This window comes from Somniosus microcephalus, chromosome 4, assembly GCF_052327205.1.
Source record: "Somniosus microcephalus isolate GS21.2 chromosome 4, FLI_Smic_1.0, whole genome shotgun sequence".
Classification (NCBI taxonomy): Eukaryota; Metazoa; Chordata; class Chondrichthyes; order Squaliformes; family Somniosidae; genus Somniosus; species Somniosus microcephalus.
The window spans coordinates 186,198,431-186,214,147 of NC_140990.1; the positions used below are offsets into that span (position 1 = coordinate 186,198,431).

Genomic DNA, 15,717 nt, shown 5'->3' on the forward strand with positions numbered 1-15,717 from the left:
ATAATAAAGCAGGAAGCAGGCAGTGCGTTCGGGGGCTGTATTGTAATCAGGCAATTGTGAGGAAAGTGGTTCATGACACGCTGTGAACCCAACAATTAGATAACCTGTAATACACACCAGGTATCAGATATATTCACTTCAGGCAAACAAGAATGGTTTAGTTAAAACACCACAGAACCCATCTGAAAGCCTAGCTTAAACATCTGCTAGTAATAATCTACCAATGTCCATTATTCTAACAACATTCAATCATGTCTAACAGAGAAATACACAACAGGTGGGTCAGTGAGAGACTGAAATACACAACAGGTGGGTCAGTGAGATACTGAAATACACAACAGGTGGGTCAGTGAGAGACTGAAATACACAACAGGTGGATCAGTACCGGAGACAGAAAAGACAGGTGAACGATTCAAGTGGTGACAGACAGTCTCTACACGCAGCGTTCACCTGACTTCACTAAGTTGCCGATGGAGCTGCTGTTGCTTCAGCTGGACTGTGACAAATCCCCGGGACTAGTGTCCTCTTCCTGTCTGAGCCCCACCTTTACTTGCAGTCATACAGTACCTTGAGACAGAAGTCCCGGCAGAGACAGTCGACGACACATGCCCTCTGACCCTTGCTCCCGGATATCCTGCAAGCTGAAGCTCTTCTTGTCGGGCATGGACTCCTCCATTCTCATCAGTTCCTCCCTCGTCTCCTTGTGTTGCGTTCCACCACTTGCCGGGCTGCTGGTGCAAGTCACAACCGCACTCGGAGACGGGTAGTAGTAGTTCACGACTTTTCTGAGTGAAAGGGCTTCATACGTGGCGGCCACTCTCTCCCCAACCACTGAGGCGCAAGAGACCACCAGCGTATTAAACGTTGAAGGGGCTGCGGAGGAAGGGCTGGTGAGGCAAGTGTCCTCAGATGTGGGCAGGGGCTGCGGGCACACAAGGTGCACACTTTTCATGGAGGAGTCCAACTGCGAGATGTCCGACAGCTTTCTGAGGTACTCCTTCACCGCCTCTTCATCGGGGTACTGCGAGCTCCTGGGTGTTGCCTTGTTCACGGCTCCACTGGGCTCCAGCTGCGAGTCGGGGGAGTCACCCTCCTCAGCTTTGCCGTAACGTTCTGCCACCTCAGCTTTATCGCCGGTGTTTGGGAAGTGCTCGGGCTGCCCTGCCCGGGGTAGCTCGGTGCTGCGTGCGTCCATGACGTAATTGTGAAGGAGAGGCTCAGAAGGGGAGCGTTGGTGATTAGGATTCGGGGGAGAGTGCTTATGTTCCGAGTCAGACAGCACCATGCCCAGGGGGCAGTAGTGACTGTCCGATATTATCACATGGTCTTCTTTGTCCATCATTGTCAGCAACAGCTGGTGGCAGTGGTGGCATTTTTCTGAGTTTTTCCTCTTCTCGTGGGGCCAGGGCCTTTGAACAAGTGCCAGGCTGTGGTAGGCACCGCAGGCGATCTGCATCACCACCCGCCCGGCCAGGTGCTCCAGCTTCTGAGGCTTTGCCACAGGGAAAGCAGCTGTGACGAGTCCGAGCTGGCAGCCGCTGCCCCAGGCCCATACCTCTCGCCTCGACGACAAGGCCAGAGTGTGCTGCTCTCCACAGGCTAGCTGAACTGTCTGGGTCAGCTCGGGGGGGCTGGTTTCAGGATCAGAGATTGTGACCAGAGTGGGTGTCGGGACCTGGCTCTGACCCTGGACTGCGCACTGACAGGACGAGTTCTCTCCCCACATGTACACGGCTCCATCCTCGGTGACTGCTCCGCTGTGGTGGCTTCCGGCCACCACGCTAACCACCTGCAAGCCAGCTAAGGCCTGCTCCAGAGTGGGGACTGCCCACTGACTGGCCTCGCAGTCCGGTCTCCACGGAAAGTGTCCAAAGCTGTAGACGTCACCAGCTGAAATGGGAAAAGGATTTTAGGCGCTAGTTCACCAAAACAACTTGCATTCATAAGAAAAATGGCCCCAAGGCGCTTCGCAGAAGGGTAACCAGAAGTAAATGGACACCAAGCCAAAGCAGGAAATAATAGGAGGGGCCAGCAAAGCTTGGTCTAAGAGGGAATTCCAGAGAGTGGGATCTAAGCAGCTAAAGGCCAATGGTGGGATGAAGGGGGAGGAGGAGGAACGGAGGAGAGGCAGAAGAAGAGGAAAAGGGAGGAGGAGGAGGAGGTGGAGGTGTGGGTGTGGAGATGAGGAGGAGGTGGAGGAGGAGGAGGAGATGGAGGAGGAGGAGGAGGAGGAGATGGAGGAGGAGGAGGAGGAGATGGAGGAGGAGGAGGAGGAGGAGGAGGAGATGGAGATGGAGATGATGAAGGGTTTTAAACATGAGGATGAGAATTTTAAATTGGAGCCGTTGCTGGACCGAGAGCCAATATAGGTCAGCGAGCACAGGGATGATTGGTTAATGGGACTTGGTGCAAGATCGGTTACAGGCAGCACAGTTTTGGATGAGCTTAAGTTTATGGAAGATGGGAGACCAGCCAGGAGAGTATTGGAATAGTTGAGCTTGGGGGTGACAAAGGCATGGTAGAAGAGTCTCAGCAACAGATGGGAGAGGCAGGGGCAGAGACAGGTGAAAGTAGTTAGTCTCTATGATGGAGAGGATATGGGGTCGGAAGCTCAATTCGAGTTGGAATAGGTCGCCGATGTTGCGAACAGTATGGTTCAGCCTCATCCAGGACTGGATGTTGGACAAGCAGTCTAATAACAAAGAGACAGTGGAGGGGTTGAGGGATGGTGAAGAGGTAGGGCTGGGTGTTGTCAGTGTACATGTGAAAGGTGACCCCATGCCTGTGGACAATGTCACCATGGGGAAGCATGTAGATGATGAAGAGGGACCAAACTTGATCCTTGGGGGATTCCAGAGGTAACTGTGGTGGCAGGGGGTGAGGTATTTAAGTAGAAAAGCCATTGCTGGAGATGCTCTGACTATGTCTAGATCCGACTGAGCTGGACAACATGGGCGAGGAACTGGAGGAGGATGTTGTGGTTAACTGTGTCTAGAGAGGTCAAGGAGTATGAGGAGACATAACAGGAATATAGGAACAGGAAGAGGTCATTCAGCCCCTCGAGCCTGATCCGCCATTCAATTAGATCATTCTAATCTGTACCTCAACTCCATTTACCTGCCTTCGATCCAAATCCCTTGATATCCTTACCCAACAATAATCTATCAATCTCAGTCTTGAAAATTTCAATTGACCCAGCATGCAGAGCCTTTTGAGGGAGAGAGTTACAGATTTCCACTATCTATTACGTGGAAAAGTGCTTCCTGATTTCACTCCTGAATGGCCTGGCTCTAATTTTAAGATTATGTGCCCTCCTTCTTAATTCCCCCACCAGAGGAAATAGTTTCTCTGGCTTTACCAATTGAATCCTTTTATAATTTTAAGCACCTCAATTACATCACCCCTCAACCTTCTAAACTCAAGGGAATACAACCTGGCCACATAATTTAACCCTTTAAATCCCAGTATCATTCTGGTGAATCTGCACTTTACCCTCTCCAAGGCCAATATATCCTTTCTGATGTGTGGTGCCCAGAACTGAACATAAGACGAGGACGCCTTTTGGGAGAAGGTCCTTTACAGCACTGCTTGTAGGCCAGGAGGAGCAGGAGTGCTCCCCCTGGCCCCCCTCCCAATACAAAGACCAGCAGGTGGTCGGCCTACCTGCTCCTGCAGCCTGCTCCGGAGTGCTCCCCGCCTGACTGGAAGCCAAGCCTGTCACTCGGGCGGGGAATCTGTCGGGGCCAAAAGACGTACGCTGTGCTCCACAGCATGCAGGGAATCCCAGACTTCCGGGTTTCCCCTCCAAAACTCCACCCCAGCCGCCCACGTAACCTGCCCCAGCCAAGCCCCTGGTGTTTCCCTGCTGGTCCTCTTTCAGCTGTGTTACGTCCGATCTCCACCCCCCAAGCAAATCTGGCAATCCACTTGGCCGAGTCACAGACTCTAAAAGCTTTTGTTGCCGTCACCTGTCAGGTTGACCCTGATCATCCCACTCACCTTCTGTCAGAAGCACTCCGTGTTCTGTTCCCAGAGCGGCCTGCAACACCACCTTGCCACCAAGACCAGGCAGCTGCTCCGGGATCCCAGAGCTACCATATCCCTTCCAGACCTGCAGAATGCCTCGCTCCTGAGGACTCTCTTCCTCTTTCGGGCTACATTAAATAGAAACACAAGTTGAAACCTTCACAATAAAGGCTGAACCACTTTATTCTTTTTTCCTTGTTTGTTTTTGTTAAAACTTTCTTTGATCTCTGGGTGTATTGTTTTCCTGGTTACGTTTCCTCCAGTTTATTTTCCTAGTTTTCTCTACATGACTAGCCGAGAGACGGCACATGGCCTGTGGCTGCCGGGTGCGATTCTACACCCCACCCCCCTTCACCCTGCAAGAACAATCTGGGGCCTCTGATTGGCAACCCTCTGTTTAAACCAGCTCGGATTGGGAACCGAACAAAGCAGGGCTCCAGCCTGGCTGGTCCACACCAGCACTCAGTGTGTTGTTCCCTTTTTTTTGGAAGAAGTGATATTTCCCACTTTTCCCTGCCAGTACCTCGGAACCTGTTCCTGTGCCTCTCTGCCCGAGGACTGACCCGAGACTAGGAGAGAAAGGAAAGAGTTGCATTTATACAGCACCTTTCAGGAGCTCAGGACATCTCAAAAACGCTCAACAGTTCAAGTACTTTTAAAGTGTAGTCACTGTTGTAATGTAGGAAAACGTGGCAGCCAATTTGTGCACAGCAAGCTCCCACAAACAGCCCTGAGATGGTGACCAGATAATCAGTTTTTAGTGATATTGTTTGAGGGATAAATGTTGGTCAGGACGCCGGAAAGAACTCCCCTGCTCTTCTTCGAAACAGTGCCGTGGGATCTTTTACGTCCGCCTGAGGGAAGACTAGGACTGTGGATTGAACGCCTCACCCGAAAGACAGCACCTCTGACAGTGCAGCACTCCCTCAGTCCTGCACTGGAGTGTCAGCCTAGATTTTTGTGCTCAAGTCTCTGGAATGGGACTTAAACCCACAACCTTTTGACTCCGAGGCGAGAGTTCTACCAACTGAGCCGAGACAACACCATTAGATTTGTGCACGGGCAGCACTGGCTGACTCCAGGTCTCAGGCCGTGATTGTTCCATGGTTTTAGACTTTGGTGGATCAAGATGCCTGACATAGGTGCACTACTGTTAGACAACAAATTCTCCCTTTCAGACTACTGTACAGTCTGTGCTAGACAGGTTACCATCAACAAGTGCTGGACATAATTGGGCTGAGTCAACAAAGCTGAATAAACATGAGCGAGATTCTTATCCTTGGCAACACTTGGTGCTACAGTTAACTTCAGCACTCCTGGGTTTGAGAGGAAGCTGTACAAGGCCCTGATACCCCACACTTGGAGCACTGGGTACAATTCTGGGACCTAGTGTGGCCACATCTGAACTACTGGTACAATTCTGGGAACTAGCACAGCCATACCAGGGGAGGGTGAGAAGCCTGGTTACTGTGGAGAGAGTGAAGAGCCTGGGATTGGTTACTGTGGAGAAGGTGAAGAGCCTGGGATTGGTTACTGTGGAGAGAGTGAAGAGCCTGGGATTGGTTACTGTGGAGAGAGTGAAGAGCCTGGGATTGGTTACTGTGGAGAGAGTGAAGAGTCTGGGATTGGTTACTGTGGAGAGGGTGAAGAGCCTGGGATTGGTTACTGTGGGGAGGGCGAAGAGTTTGGGCTTGGTTACTGTGGAGAGAGTGAAGAGTCTGGGATTGGTTACTGTGGAGAGAGTGAAGAGCCTGGGATTGGTTACTGTGGAGAGAGTGAAGAGTCTGGGATTGGTTACTGTGGAGAGGGTGAAGAGTCTGGGATTGGTTACTGTGGAGAGGGTGAAGAGTCTGGGATTGGTTACTGTGGAGAGAGTGAAGAGCCTGGGATTGGTTACTGTGGAGAGAGTGAAGAGTCTGGGATTGGTTACTGTGGAGAGGGTGAAGAGTCTGGGATTGGTTACTGTGGAGAGAGTGAAGAGCCTGGGATTGGTTACTGTGGAGAGAGTGAAGAGCCTGGGATTGGTTACTGTGGAGAGAGTGAAGAGTCTGGGATTGGTTACTGTGGAGAGAGTGAAGAACCTGGGATTGGTTACTGTGGAGAGGGTGAAGAGTCTGGGATTGGTTACTGTGGAGAGAGTGAAGAGCCTGGGATTGGTTACTGAGGAGAGAGTGAAGAGTCTGGGATTGGTTACTGTGGAGAGGGTGAAGAGTCTGGGATTGGTTACTGTGGAGAGAGTGAAGAGCCTGGGATTGGTTACTGTGGAGAGAGTGAAGAGCCTGGGATTGGTTACTGTGGAGAGAGTGAAGAGTCCGGGATTGGTTACTGTGGAGAGAGTGAAGAGTCCGGGATTGGTTACTGTGGAGAGAGTGAAGAACCTGGGATTGGTTACTGTGGAGAGGGTGAAGAGCCTGGGATTGGTTACTGTGGAGAAGGTGAACAGCCTGGGATTGGTTACTGTGGAGAAGGTGAAGAGCCCGGGATTGGTTACTGTGAATCTGATGAAGACCAGGCTAAAATAATTACTTTATGAAGACAGGTTGCATAGACTAGGTTTGTATTCCCTTGAGTATAGAAAATTAACAGATGATCTAATTGAGGTGTTTTAAATGATTAAAGGATTTGATAGGGTAGATAGAGAGAAACTATTTCCTCTGGCGGGGGAGTCCAGAACAAGGGGGCATAACCTTAAAATTAGAGCTGGACCGTTCAGGGGTGATGTCAGGAATCACTTCTTCACATAGGGTAGTGGAAATCTCGAAAACTCTCCCCCAAAAAAGATGTTGAAGCTGGGGGTCAATTGAAAATTCCAAAACTGAGAGAGATAGAATTTGTTAGGCAAGGGTATTAAGGGGCATGAAACCAAAGCAGGTGGATGGAGTTTATAGCTCAGTCGTGATCTAATTGGATGGTGGAACATGCTCAAGGGGCTGAATGGCCTCCTCCAGTTCCTATGACCTTGGGATTGGTTACTGTGGGGAAAAGTAGCTCAGAGGAGAGATTATTGAATGATTCAAGATCCATGAACTGAACCCTGAAATTATGTTGGAGATTGGCACAAAGTCCAGAACCAGGAGACGGGATCAGTTGCAAAGGATGGAAGGGACGACGAGAGTTTAGATTGAAGTATTTTACACTGGGTGGTGAGTGTCAAGGATGGACAGTCCAGGGAGCGGTGGGGGATTTAAAGGAGAATTGGACAGATATTTGAGGGTTGTGGGTGATCTCGGGAATTTATTTTTGGCACCAGCTGGATGGCATGCGGGGTCTTTCGCAGTGCTGGATACTGCCGTGCTCCCAAGTTCCTAGATCCAGACCCAATAAGTCTGTTCTGATGAAGGTGTTACCTTGTGTCCTGGCCAGCCATTAGTAGGTCCACCCCTCACCACTGCCTGCGCAGTCCAGCTCTCCATAAAATTCCATGCGAATGAACCTCGAGAGAAGAAAGCATTCATTAGAATGGGGCAACAAATCACGATATCCACGAGACCCACCTCCTGCTCTTGACCCTATTCCAACCAAATTACTGACCACCCAACTCCCTTCCTGGCCCGTATCTGATATTGAAAACAGTTCCCTCTCCGTTTCAAATCTGCTATCATTAAACCCCTCCTCCAAAAACCAACCCTTGACCCCTCTGTCCGTGCAAACTACTACCCTATCTCCAAACTCCCTCTCCTCTCCAAAGTCATTGAACGTGTTGTCGCCTCCCAAATCCGTGCCCATCTTTCCCGCAACTCCAAGTTTTAACCTCTCCAATCAGATTTCCGCCCCGTCACAGCACTGAAATGGCCCTTATCAAAGTCACAAATGGCATCCTCCGTGACTGTGGCCATAGGTCACTATCCGTCCCAACCTTCTCAACCTATCTGCACTCGTCAACATGGTTGACCACACCATCCTCCTCCAATGCCTTTCCTCTGTCACCCAGCTGAGTGGGACTGCCCTTGCCTGGTTCCACTCACCTATCCAATCGTAGGCAGAAAATCACCTGCAATAGCCTCTCTTTCCACCCCTGCACTGTTACCTCTGGTGTCCCCCAAGGATCTATCCTTGGCCCCATTCTATTTCTCATCTACATGCTGCCCCTCGGCGACATCATCCAAAAACACAGCGTCAGTTTCCACATGTACGCTGATGACACCCAGCTCTACCTCACCAGCACACCTCTCGACCCAGCAGTGCCTCTGATTTATCACGCTGCTTGTCCGATATCCAGTATTGGAAGAGCAGAAATTTCCCCCAATTAAACACTGGGAAGACCGAAGCCATTGTATTCGGCTCCCGCCACAAATTCCATTCCCCAACCACCATCCCTCTCCCTGGCAACTGTCTGAGGCTGATCCAGACTGTTAGCAACCTCGGTGTCCTATATGACCCTGAGCTGAGCTTCTGACCCCATATCCTCTCCATCACCAAGACCGCCTACTTCCACCTCCTTAACATTGGCTGCCTCAGCCCATCTGCTGCTGAAACCCTCATCCATACCTTTGTTACATCCAGACTTGACTATTCCAATGCTCTCCTGGTCAGCCTCCCATCTTGCACCCTCCATAAACTTAAGTTCATCCAAAACTCTGCTACCTGTTCCCTAACCCGCACCAAGTCCTGCTCACCGATCACCCCTATGCTCTCTGACCTACATTGGCTCACAGTCCCCGAATGCCTTCATTTTAAAATTCTCATCCTTGTTTTCAAATCCCTCCATGGCCTCGCCCCTCCCTCTCTCTGTAACCTCTTCCCCTCCAAGATTTCTGCGCTCCCCCAACTCTGGCCTCTTGTTCACCCCCACCACCATTGGCAGCTATGCCTTCAGCCGCCTCGGTCCAATGCTCTGGAATTCCCTCCCTAAACCTCTCCCTCTCTCCTCCTTTAAGATGCTCCATAAAATCTACCTCTTTGATTCACCCATCCTAATTTGGCTCTGTGTCAGTTTTTGTCTGATTACGCTCCTGTGAAGCGCCTTGGGATGTTTTACTACGTTAAAGGCGCTATATAAATGCAAGTTGTTGATTCACTCCCAGTTAACAGAAAAGTACAACCTGCACCAAATCTTCTTTCCACAGTTTCCTGGTCATTTTTTAATATGTCAAATTAATTTAATCACTTCTTTCTGTCTGTCCCTGCACACTTCTCGCTTCCTCTCCTGGAGGCAGTGGTTCATCTAGAACCTCTAGCACCTTTCCCATTCTTCATGGGCCAGATTAGGCGGTGACGGTTGGCAAGCTGTTCCACCGCAGAAAGCATCACAGCCAAACCTCCAAGCCTGTCCTCGCTCGATGTTCACACACATGCATCAGATGGAGACCAACAACTGGCACTTCAGCTCATTCTTTCCATGCCCTGGCCCAGAGATGCTGAGGCCAAAGCTAGCCTGAGATCACCACAGACCAGGGGTCAAACCTGGACTGCGTCTGGTTTAGATTTCTCCGATCCAGTGTACTTACCAACTGACACAGCAGGGAGCTCTGTTAGTGGGTGTCTGATCTCAGCTCGAACCACCAAATTCTGTCACAGCCTTTCTTGTCTCTCTTTTATTGATACCTTATTCCTCCTTAGCTCCAATTATCCCATCCTATTCTCCCTCCTCGCTCTCACCGCTGCGTGCTAATGGCTGAACTGTAGCCACTTCAGAGACTTGTACTGTACAGGGAGGGTGCAACAGTTCAGAATTATTGCTGGTGTCAATGACAGGGCCTTGCCGCGTTTGGAGAGTAGCTCCAGAACTCTCCCGTCCCACATCCTCCCTGGTCAGTCACTAAAGTGACCAGTGCTTATTTTAAGCAACCGCTACCATCATTTTGAGGAGACTGTGGTTACAAAAGATAATACACCGAGTGGTTCATCGTACTGAACGTAGAAAGTTACTGCGGCTTCCAACAGTCTGCGCTCCCCCGCTACCCCCATTCTGATAACTCAGTCAGCATGAGCCAGAGTATAACTGAGCCGTACAGGCCAGCAGGTCCCATCCCCTGTCTGTACCAAGTTAGCTGGTCTCAGCTAAAGTGGCACCAAGTGAAGCTGCAACACCATCCCCTTTCTCCCCGATTTGGGAGAGGGAAAATCCACCAGTGTTCCACTCGGGATCACTGACCACGCGTACGGATGTTGGATGTAAACAGGATCTGGCTTTGCTGTGCTATCCCCACAGTCAAATAGCCTGTTGCAGCTCACTGTCTGGATTGAGACATAAATATTACCATTTACCCTTATACCCCAGCAGGAGTCAAAGCCTTCAGGAGAGGAGGGAGGCAGAAAACAAATACACAAATATTCTTATGTTCTTATACAGAAACATAGGAGCAGGAGTAGGCCATTCGGCCCCTCGAGCCTGCTCCGCCATTCAATGCGATCATGGCTGATCATCCAAATTCAGTACCCTGTCCCTGCTTTCTCCCCATATCCCTTGATCCCCTTAGCCTTAAGAAATATATCTAACTCCTTCTTGAATATATTTAATGAATTGGCCTCAACTGTCTTCTGTGGTAGAGAATTCCACAGGTGCACCACTCTCTGGGTGAAGAAATTCCTCCTATGGGAATGGGACAGGAACAGTTCTACTGTCTACCTGCTCTGGATTGGAGGCAGCCACAGGGCCTGCTTCCGGTAACCTGGGCTATAGGGTCAGAAATGGGGACGTTCTCTGTTGATTGCAGAGTGTTCAGTTCCATTCGCAACTCCTCAGATAATGAAACAGTCCATGCCCGCATGCAGCAAGACCTGGACGACATTCAGACTTGGGCTGATAAGTGGTTAATAACATTCGCGCCACACAAGTGCCAGGTAATGATTATCTCCAACAAGCGAGAGTCTAACCACCTCCCCTTGACATTCAACGGCATTACCATCACCGAATCCCCCACCATCAACATCCTGGGGGGTCACCATTGACCAGAAACTTAACTGGACCAGCCACATAAATACTGTGGCAACAACAGCAGGTCAGAGGCTGGGTATTCTGGGTATACACACAAATACACACACACACACACACGAATAAATATACACACACACACAAATATATACACACACACATAAATATATACACACAGACAAATAAATATACACACACATACACAAATAAATATAGACACACACGCACACAAATAAATATAGACACAACACCGGGACAAAATTGCAAATGTTACACCCTTGTTCAAAAAAGGGTGTAAGGATAAACCCAGCAACTACAGGCCAGTCAGTTTAACCTCGGTAGTGGGGAAGCTTTTAGAAACGATAATCAGGGACAAAATTAACAGTCACTTGGACAAGTGTTGATTAATCAAGGAAAGCCAGCATGGATTTATTAAAGGCAAATTGCGTTTAACTAACTTGATTGAATTTTTTGATGAGGTAACAGAGAGGGCTGATGAGGGCAATGCGGTTGATGTGGTGTACAGTATATGGATTTCCAAAAGGCATTTGATAAAGTGCCACATAATAGGCTTGCCAGCAAAGTTGAAGCCCATGGAATAAAAGGGACAGTGGCAGCATGGATACGAAATTGGCTAAGTGACAGGAAACAGAGAGTAGTGGTGAATGGTTGTTTTTCGGACTGGAGGAAGGTATACAGTGGTGTTCCCCAGGGACCGGTACTAGGACCACTGCTTTTCTTGATATATGTTAATGACTTGGACTTGGGATTAAAGGGCACAATTTCAAAATTTGCATATTACACAAAACTTGGAAGTATAGTGAACAGTGAGGAGGATAGTGATAGACTTCAAGAGGACATAGACATGCTGGTAGAATGGGCGGACACGTGGCAGATGAAATTTAACGCAGAAAAGTGCGAAGTGATACATTTTGATACAGGAAACTTTGTGTTATCCGGAGGCTAAATGTCCGGCAAGCTCGAGCCACCGGCAAAAATCAGGAGCCGTTTTGTTAGGTTTTTTTTCTTCTCGTGGCTTTTTTTTCCAACAGTCAGGCTCCGCAAAGTCTCTCTGAAGCTGTTGCTAAGCGACAGAGACGCTTCCAAGGTACAGCCGACTGTTTAGAAGCTGTTGCTAAGCAACAGTGTTTGTTGCCAGATACGGAGCTGAATGCTTCAACATTAACGCTGGTGTGTCCGGCAGTTTTGAGGGAACGGCAACAGCTCGGTCCCGTCGGTGCCGGATAGCACAAAGTTTCCTGTAGAAAGAACGAGGAGAGGCAATATAAACTAAAGGGTATAATTCTAAAGTGGGTGCAGGAACAGAGAGACCTGGGGATATATGTGCACAAATCATTGAAGGTGGCAGGGCAGGTTGAGCAAGTGGTTATAAAAGCATACGGGATCCTGGGCTTTATAAATGGAGGCATAGAGTACAAAAGCAAGGAAGTTATGATTAGATACATAGATACATAGAAGATAGGAGCAGGAGTAGGCCATTCGGCCCTTCGTGCCTGCTCCGCCATTCAATGAGATCATGGCTGATCCTTTAATTCAGTATCCCGTCCCCGCCTTCTCTCCGTAACCCTTAACCCCTTTTGCCCGTAGAAATATATCTAATTCCCTCTTAAATATATTTAATGAGCTGGCGTACACTGCCCTCTGTGGCAATGAGTTCCACAGGTTCACCACTCTCTGAGTGAAGAAATTCCCCCTCATCTCTGTCCTAAATGGTTTAGCCCTTATCCTTAAATTATGTCCTCTAGTTCTGTTCTCACCCGCCAAGGGAAACATTCCTTCTGCATCCAGTCTGTCTAGACCTGTCAGAATTTTATACACTTCTATGAGGTCCCCTCTCAATCTTCTAAACTCCAGTGTGTACATCCCTAAACTACATAGTCTCTCCTCATAGGTCATTCCCGCCATTCCTGGTATCAGCCTGGTGAATCGCCGCTGCACCCCCTCCATGGCAAGAACATCCTTCCTCAGATGAGGCGACCAAAACTGTACACAGTACTCGAGGTGTGGTCTCACCAGTGCCCTGTACAGCTGCAGCAAGGTATCCCTGTTCCTGTATTCTAACCCTTTTGCTATGAAGGCCAGCATACCGTTTGCCTTCTTGACCACCTGTTGCACCTGCATGCTCGCCTTCAGTGACTGGTGTACAAGAACACCCAGGTCTCTCTGTACTTCCCCCTCTCCCAATCTATTGCCATTTAAATAATAATTTGCCCTCCCGTTCCTGCACCCAAGGTGGATAACTTCGCACTTGTCCACATTATAGTGCATCTGCCATTTATCCGCCCAATCGCCCAGTCTGTCCAAATCGCTCTGGAGCTTCCTGGTCTCTTCCTCTGAGCCCACCCCCCCTCCTAGTTTAGTGTCGTCTGCAAATTTGGAAATGCTGCATCCGACTCCCTGATCCAGGTCATTAATGTAAATTGTGAACAGCTGGGGGCCCAGGACAGATCCCTGTGGTACCCCACTTGTTACTGCCTGCCATTCAGAAAATGAGCCGTTTATTCCAACTCTCTGTTTTCTATCTGACAGCCAGTTCCCTATCCACGCCAATACTTTCCCCTTTATCCCATGAGCCTCAATTTTCCATGCTAATCTTTTATGTGGGACCTTATCGAAGGCCTTTTGGAAGTCCAGGTACACCACATCTACTGGCTCTCCCCCATCTATTCTATCAGTTACTCCCTCAAAAAATTCCAATAGATTAGTCAAGCACGATTTACCCTTTGTAAATCCATGTTGACTCTGTCCTATCCTGTCCCCATTTGCTAAGTGCTCCGCTATTTCATCCTTAATGATGGACTCCAGCATTTTGCCCACAACTGATGTAAGGCTTACAGGTCTGTAATTACCTGCTTTTTCCCTACCCCCCTTTTTGAATAGTGGGGTAACGTTAGCTACCCTCCAATCCATGGGCACTGTTCCCGAGTCTAATGAATTCTGAAAAATCATCCTTAGTGCATCCGCTATCTCTAGGGCCACCTCCTTCAGTACCCTAGGATGCATGTTATCAGGCCCTGGGGATTTGTCCACCTTCAATCCCTTTAGCTTCCTTAACACCATATCCTTAGAGATATTGATTTGCGTCAGTTCCTCCTTTGCCAATGTCCCTATTTTTCCCGATATCCCAGGGAGGTTTTTTGTGTCTTCCTTCGTAAAGACTGACCCAAAGTATGCATTTAGTTGATCTGCCATTTCCTTATTTCCCATTATATATTCCCCCGTATCTGACTGCAATGGACCAACTTTGGTTTTCACCAGTCTTTTCCTTTTGATATACTTATAAAAGCTTTTGGAGTTAGTTTTTATATTTTCCGCCAGCTTGTTTTCGTAAGCTATTTTGCCCCTCTTGATTATGCCCTTTGCCCTCCTTTGCTCTATCTTAAACTGTTCCCAATCTTCCGCTCTGGCGCTTTTTTTGGCTATTTTATACGCCCTATCTTTGGATTTTATGCTGTCTCTAATTTCCCCTGTTATCCACGGTTGAGTCACCTTTTTAGATTTCCTTTTATGCCAGATTGGTATAAACAATTTTTGCAATTTTGTCATTCTATCTTTAAATGTTTGCCATTGTTTATCTACCTCCAGTCCTCCCAGGAACGTTGTCCACTCAGACCTACTCAGTTCCCGTCTCATGGCATCATAATTCCCCTTGTTTAAATTCAGGACCTTAGTCTCTGAGTCAATTTCTTCGCTCTCCATTTCGAGTGAGAAATCGATCATGTTATGATCGCTCTGACCCAAGGGTCCCCGTACAACAAGATTACTGATTAGTCCCTTCTCATTGCACAGTACCCAGTCCAATATAGCCTGTTCCCGAGTTGGTTCCTCGACATATTGATCCAGATAACCATCCCTTAAACACTCAAGGAATTCCTCCTCCTCATTATTTTTACTGATTAGGCTAGTCCAATCTATATGTAAGTTAAAGTCACCTATGATGACAGCTGTGCTCTTATTGCACGCTTCTCTAATTTCCCTCGTGATGCCCTCCCTAACCTCTATTTTACTATTTGGAGGCCTATATACCACTCCTATTAATGTTTTTCGCCCCTCGCTATTTCTTAGCTCCACCCATATAGATTCTGTATTAACTGAGTTAATATCCTTCCTTTCAATTGCATTTATCCCCTCTTTTACTAGCAATGCTACCCCTCCTCCCTTTCTTTTTTGTCGATCCTTCCTAAATACTGAATACCCCTGTATGTTAAGCTCCCAGCCCTGCTCACCCTGCAACCATGTTTCCGTAATCCCAATTAGATCATAATTATTAACCTCTATTTCCACAGCTAATTCATCTACCTTGTTCCTGATGCTTCTCGCATTAAGGTATAAAACCCTCAGGCTTTTTTTATGCTCACATTTTTTATGAATTAGTTTGGCCCTTTGTTTTTTGTTCCTCACCCTTTTACCATTTATTTCTGTCTGCCTTTCACTTTCCTCTATTTCACTACATAGGTTTCTAGCCCCCTGCCATACTAGTTTAAATGCTCCCGAACTGCTTTATCAAAAATTACCCCGAGAACATCAGTTCCATCTCTGCACAGGTGTAGACCGTCCCTTTTGTATAGGTCACACCTACCACAAAACTGGTTCCAATGCCTCAAAAATTTAAAACCCTCCCTCTTACACCACTGCTCAAGCCACGTATTTAGCCTAACTATCCTGTTCTCTGTACTCTTACTAGCACGTGGCACTGGTAGTAATCCAGAGATTACTACCTTCGAGGTCCTACTTTTTAGCTTGGCTCCTAACTCCCTAAATTCTACTTGTAGGACCTCTTCCCTTTTTTTAGCTAC

General features: G+C 48.3%; 1 protein-coding gene across 1 annotated transcript in view; it reads right to left on the minus strand.

The window, feature by feature from the left end:
* Nucleotides 1-15,717, minus strand: part of LOC147120076 (alsin-like) — a 152,903-nt gene that overhangs the window by 113,341 nt on the left and 23,845 nt on the right. The window contains 3 exon segments of the mRNA XM_085985617.1: nt 568-1,890; nt 4,000-4,154; nt 7,374-7,459. Coding sequence (XP_085841743.1) covers nt 568-1,890; nt 4,000-4,154; nt 7,374-7,393 — 1,498 coding nt within the window. The 5' untranslated portion in view covers nt 7,394-7,459.